The following is a 5,744-nucleotide window of genomic DNA, read 5'->3' as shown; positions in this document are numbered from 1 at the left end:
CACCACCATCATCATCACCACCATCACCATCACCACCATCATTACCACCAGCATCACCATCATCACCACCAGCATCACCATCATCATCACCCCTGAGTCCTTGCATGTGCTAGGCCCTGTGCTTAGTACTTAGCATGTAATATCTCATTTCATCTTTAAGATAAACCAGTGAAACTACTTTTATCCCCAATTTGCAGGAGAGGTAGGTGAGGCTCAGAGGTAGAAAGTAGCCAGTTTACACACAGCTGGGAATGGGACAGCCAGGTTGAGGCATGGGCCTACCCAGGTCTCCACCTAAGTCTACATCGTGACATTCCTTCATCCTTTGTGGCCATGTTTTAACACAACTTTTGAGTTTTTAGTAATTCATTTTTCTGAAGGAATACATAAATCTTCATGATAAGAAAAGTGAATGGTACAAAAGGGACAATATGAAAAGTAAAGGTCTCATTCTACCTGCAGGCACACACTTTCATGTCCACATACTTCCAAGATATAACCACTGTTAATAGTTTCATGGGAGAAAAGAAAAAAAGGAAAAGGAAAAGAAAGGAAAGGAAAGGAAAAGAAAATAGTTTCATGAGTATTTTTCTCTCTTTTTAAAAATTTTTTATTTAAATTTAATTTAGTTAACATATGTAGTATTAGTTTCAGGGATAGAATTTAGTAATTCGTCAGTTGCATATAACACCCAGTGCTCATTACATCAAGTGCCTCCTTAATGCCCATCACCCAGTTACCTCATCCCCCACCCATCTGCCCTCCAGCAACCCTCAGTTTGTTTCCTAAAGTTAAGAGTCTCTTATGGTTTGTCTCCCTCTCTGCTTTTGTCTTATTTTAGTCTTCCCTCCCTTCTCCTATCTTCATCTGTTTTGTTTCTTAAATTCCACATATGAGTGAGATCATATGGTATTTGTCTTTTTCTGACTGACTTATTTCTTTTAGCATAATACCCTTTAGAAGTCCTAGCCTCAGCAATCAGACAACTAAAAGAAATAAAAGGCATCCAAATTGGCAAAGAAGAAGTCAAATTTTCACTCTTCACAGATGACATTATAGTCTATGTAGAAAACGCAACATACCCCACCCCAAAATTGCTAGAACTCATGAATACTTTTCTAGAAACATTCAAATATATTATAAACATAAAGGTGTAAATTTTTTCACAGAAGTAGAATCAGGTTATACATAATTATGCAACTTGCATTTTCACTTAAAAAATACATCTTGGACGTCTTTTGTATTTCATCAGTCAGTTAACTATCCCTAAAGGAAGCAGTCTTAGAGGCAGATTTGCAGGGTCAAATTTGATGTGCATTTTAAATTTGGCAACTTAAGTTTGCCAAATTTGAGAAAGTGTCTCAAATCCGCAATCACGCCTAGAGCATGTTGAGGTGCCTGTTTGTCCACAAGTCCAAGAGTATTATCTGTCTTTTTAGGCTTTGTCCTTCTGATGGGTGTTTTTATTTGTATGTATTTAATTAGTAACGGAGATAATTATCTATTGGCTACTTGAAGTTTTCAGCGATTCATACCCTTTCCACACTTTCCTGTTGGGTATTTTTGTGCATCTGTAGATTAAGGTCAGTAGCTTTGTCTGTCATATGAGTTTCAATCTAGTTTCCAAGATTGAGATCTGGCCTCTGCCATTTGTTTATAATTTCTGCTCATTTACGAATATGTTAGAAGTAGGAACTTGTATTAACTTTTTGTCTCCCTCAGTCCCAGCGTCCCGCCCCGTCCTCACCCTCAGGACGCCCGGGGCCCAGGCCTTCCCTGGGGACGTGGTGGAGCTTCGCTGTGAGGCCCAGAGCGGCTCTCCCCCAATCCAGTACCGGTTTTATCACGAGGATGTCACCCTGGGGAGCAGCTCGGCCCCCTCTGGAGGAGGAGCGTCCTTCAACCTCTCTCTGACCCCAGAACGTTCTGGAAACTACTCCTGTGAAGCCGACAACGGCCTGGGGCCCCAGCGCAGCGAGGCGGTTCCACTGTCCATCTCAGGTAAGTTTCCTGTGCCCAGGCCACCGATGTGGACAGATATCCCCTCCAAGGATATTCTGATAATCCTCACGATGTGCGAGCAGAGTACTTCTTCTCAAGGACAGGGACACGAAGCTGAGGGTTCTCTACGTGGTCCTCCTCTGAAGTGTGTCTGAAGGGGTGGTACTAGAGTGGGAGCAGGGGGCCAAGGAGGACCACCGACTATGATGCTCGCTGGTGGGCCCCGTCCCTTCCGGCCCTCCAGTCTGGCCTCAGCCGCAGACATGAGCTTCCTCCCCAAGAGCAGAGCCATTTCCCGGGCTGCTGCCTAGGCCCCCAGTCCTGGTGCCTGGACTCTTCCTCCCTCCCAGGCCCAGCATCAGCTGCCGGGGTCAGAGCAGCTCAAGACCACGAGCCTCTCCCTGCAGCTCACGTGCGGCTCTCCCCTCCAGGGCGGACAGGGAGCAGAAGCGGCTCTGTTGCCACCGGCGTGGCTGGGGGCCTGCTCAGCGTGGTGGGCCTCGTGGTCTTAGCACAGCTGCTGTATTACCGCCTCCCCAGGAGAGCAGGTGGGTACCTTCCGCTTGAGGCCCTGCCCTCCCCGCCGCCTCCCCTCAGGCTGCCTTTGTAAGCACCCCTGAGCTCGCAACAGCTCCCCACCTTCCCCGCCTGCTCCCCCAGAATTCGTCTTTACAAACACAGGGTTCCCAAAACAGCTCCAGTGCACCAAGATGCCTCGACGAGACAGAGTTTATCCAGAATCATAAACCTCAGTGTGTCTCCCTCTCCACCCTTACGAGCCCCCAGGGAAGGGGAGGAAGAGGAGAAAGCCCGAGAAATAGGAATGGGAGCAGAAACCCAGTGGGATCTGCTGACCTCCTGATTGTTTAATATGCAGTGTGTCCACCGCGGATCAGACCTGTTTCCCGCTGGCAGCTGTGGAGCATTGCTCTTGACAAAATCCTCTTTCATGGTGTGACTATGCCCCGCTGCAAGCCAGGCTCAGCAGTTTTCGCCCCATCTGCCACCTCCCTTGGGCACAGCGGAGCCGGGTCCACCTAGTGCTGGCGGCCTGTGCAGCAGGTTCTCGTGAGCCTCCTAGCAGCTGTGCCCCTTGTGACGGCCTCCTTCCCCTGGCTCCAGTGACCCTCTGCTTTCCTTTGCAGGAGGAAGGCCAACCTCCGGCCCCTCCAGGTAAGACCCGGGCTGTGCTGCTTGTGGCTCATGAGATGCCCACAGGGGATAAAAATGAACCAGGTCTGGCCACTGCTGGGGACACAGACAGGTTGTGCACCTTCGTGTTGCTGTTTTGCTTGGCATATGTCGAGGCAGTTGCCAGGACCTTCTCACCACCACCTTAGCTACACATACCTTCTTGCATCAAGAGTTAAGTGCTTTTTATTTAGTAACTTACATTCTCTACCACTGCCGCCTTGCTTGTCTGAGTGACCACTATAAGACTGAATCCATCCATGTCCTAAGCTAGTCTCACCTTGGCCACTGCAAAGCTCTGGACATGACCAACCTAATACCTGCTCTGGGGACACCCGAGACGATGGAGTCACACGACCGGCCACCCAGAGAGACCGCTCTTCCCACCGGAGGTGGTGCCTGTAAGAAGGGGCTGCCATCGTGGATCCCAGAGGCTAACCTTGGGACCCCCACCATGGCTCACAAACCATCTCTGGGCAAGCCCATGGCTGCAGCATCCAGACCATGCAGAGTTCCTCTGAGCACTCATCATGACTGATTTCTCTGAGATCCTGATCTAAGAGTTCGAATCCTGGCTCTTGCCCTTTGTAGTCACGTGGTCTTGAGCAAGTCACTTCGCCTCTTGGAACCATCACCTTCTCCATCTATAAAAGAGGGATAATGATAGAATCCGCTTCATATTGTTATAAGCATTAGCACAGTGCCTGGTGTGTATCAGGTGCCCACGAAGTCTGGAAACATCGTGGTTTGTAATGTGATCGTTCATACCAGCAGAACGTCGGGTATGTGCTCACCTACGCGTCCAAGCTTGGCAGCCAGCCGCTGGTATAAAGACCTGCAAGCAGGGAGTGATGATTACAGCGGCTTCGTCAGGGCTGCTGGGAGACATGGCTATTTCTGTCTCACAGGAGCCCTTCAGACTCGGACCCCCAGGAGCCCACCTACTACAATGTTCCAGGCTGGATGGAGCTGCAACCGGTGTATAGCAATGGTGAGGACCAAGGACCCCCCACTAGGGCAGGGACCCCAGGGTTGGTCCAGGCGGGGGTGGGGCAGGAGAGGACCATGGGGCTGTGCAGAGGACAAGCTCTGGCTGGGGGAAGTAGGTCGGATAAGAGGCAAGGACCTTATAGCTCTCTCAAACTGCCCCTTCTTTCCAAGTCAACCCTAAAGGAGGAGATGTGGTGTACTCAGAAGTGCGGACGATTCAGGAGGGGAACAGACATGCAGGTAAGACCCGTGGACTCTCGACTTCGAAGGCACCAGCCGCACGCAGCTCGGCCTCCACCCCTTCTGCAGGTCTGGGCCGACCAGACACAGAGCTGCCCCTCACGCAGGGTCGCTGGTTTTCTTCACTTGCGCCCACCTGCCCTGCTGGGCTCCCCGGCCCCACCATGCCAGCCGTGCTCTCCATCCCCCACCGACGGCCTCGGGAGAGCCTGGGGGACACCTGCTCTGTCCAGGCTTTGGCATTCCCCGATGTCAAGAGACATGGGCTGGCATTTCTCTTCTCCCTCCATCACCTTTCTATTGCTGCCGTGACGCATGTCACCGACGCATGATCTTACGGTGCTGGAGGTCAGAGGCCAGACACAGGCCTCCCCGGGCTGCGCTCCTTTCTGGAGGCTCCAGGGGAAAAAGTACTTTCTTGCCCTTTCTGGCTTCTCAAGGACACCCCTCCACACGGCTCATGGCCCCTTCCTCCATCTTCAAAGCGGACAGTGCTGTGCTGCATCCCTCTGATCATTCGTCCAAAGCCGGGTCTCCCTCTGAGCACAGCTGGGAAAGTTCTCTGATTTAAAGTTCTCCCTAAAATCTCACCTGGATAATCCAGGATAATCTCCCACTGCAAGGTGCTTAATCTGAATCACATCTGCGAGCAAAGTCCCTTCTTTCGAGGTCACACACTCACAGGCTCCAGGGATTGGGACACAGACATCTCGGGGGCATGACTCTTCCTCCCACTCTAACCCACAGGGTTGAGAAAGCAGATGTCGTCCCAGCAGCTTGAGGATGACTCACTGCTGCTGGGCTGGCTCTGCCCATCCTCTCCGGTGGGTGCTCAGCCATGGCCGGCCCCAGCCCGGCTCCCTCCTGCACAAGAGACCTGCCTCTGGGGCAGACTCCCTTTCACCTGTGCTCTGTAAGGAGCGCTGTGTGATTTTACCCATTCTGCTTCCCTCTCTGGTTTTCTGATCCTCTTGTATAAAGTCAAACGAACTGTGTTTGTGCCCATGCTTGGTTCAATGGCTCACCTGTCACACACAGGAACTTGCTCATACTCACAACTTCCTTTGAGGTGAGTATTGTTATTATCTCAATCTTATAAATGAGGGAACTAAGGCCAAGGACCTTAAGTGAGACCGGCCTGAAGTCACAAAGCCTAGACAGTCCCTCCAAGCCAACAGGAGAGAGCCGCCCGCCGGATGTCACATTCCACGTTCCAGATTTAGGATAGTATATAAAAGTAATAACAACACCTAACGTCCCACCAACATGTGTTGAGATCCTGTGTGCCAAGTACAGTTCCAGGTGCTATAAATAAATACGCT

At 51.0% G+C, this 5,744-nt stretch overlaps 1 protein-coding gene across 1 annotated transcript in view; it reads left to right on the top strand.

Moving 5' to 3' along the window:
* The window catches only part of FCRL5 (Fc receptor like 5), a 32,422-nt gene extending 27,199 nt beyond the window's left edge, over window positions 1–5,223 (top strand). Inside the window, exons 10-14 of the mRNA XM_035009876.1 lie at window positions 1,723–2,001; window positions 2,433–2,549; window positions 3,147–3,174; window positions 4,101–4,183; window positions 4,354–5,223. Coding sequence (XP_034865767.1) covers window positions 1,723–2,001; window positions 2,433–2,549; window positions 3,147–3,174; window positions 4,101–4,183; window positions 4,354–4,754 — 908 coding nt within the window. The 3' untranslated portion in view covers window positions 4,755–5,223. The remainder of the gene's footprint in view (window positions 1–1,722; window positions 2,002–2,432; window positions 2,550–3,146; window positions 3,175–4,100; window positions 4,184–4,353) is intronic.
* The last annotated feature ends 521 nt before the right edge of the window (window positions 5,224–5,744 follow it).

The sequence above is a fragment of the Mirounga leonina genome, unplaced genomic scaffold, assembly GCF_011800145.1.
Source record: "Mirounga leonina isolate KUSES-001 unplaced genomic scaffold, KU_Mleo_1.0 Mir_154, whole genome shotgun sequence".
NCBI lineage: Eukaryota > Metazoa > Chordata > Mammalia > Carnivora > Phocidae > Mirounga > Mirounga leonina.
This window is presented reverse-complemented; position numbering and strand designations above follow the sequence as displayed.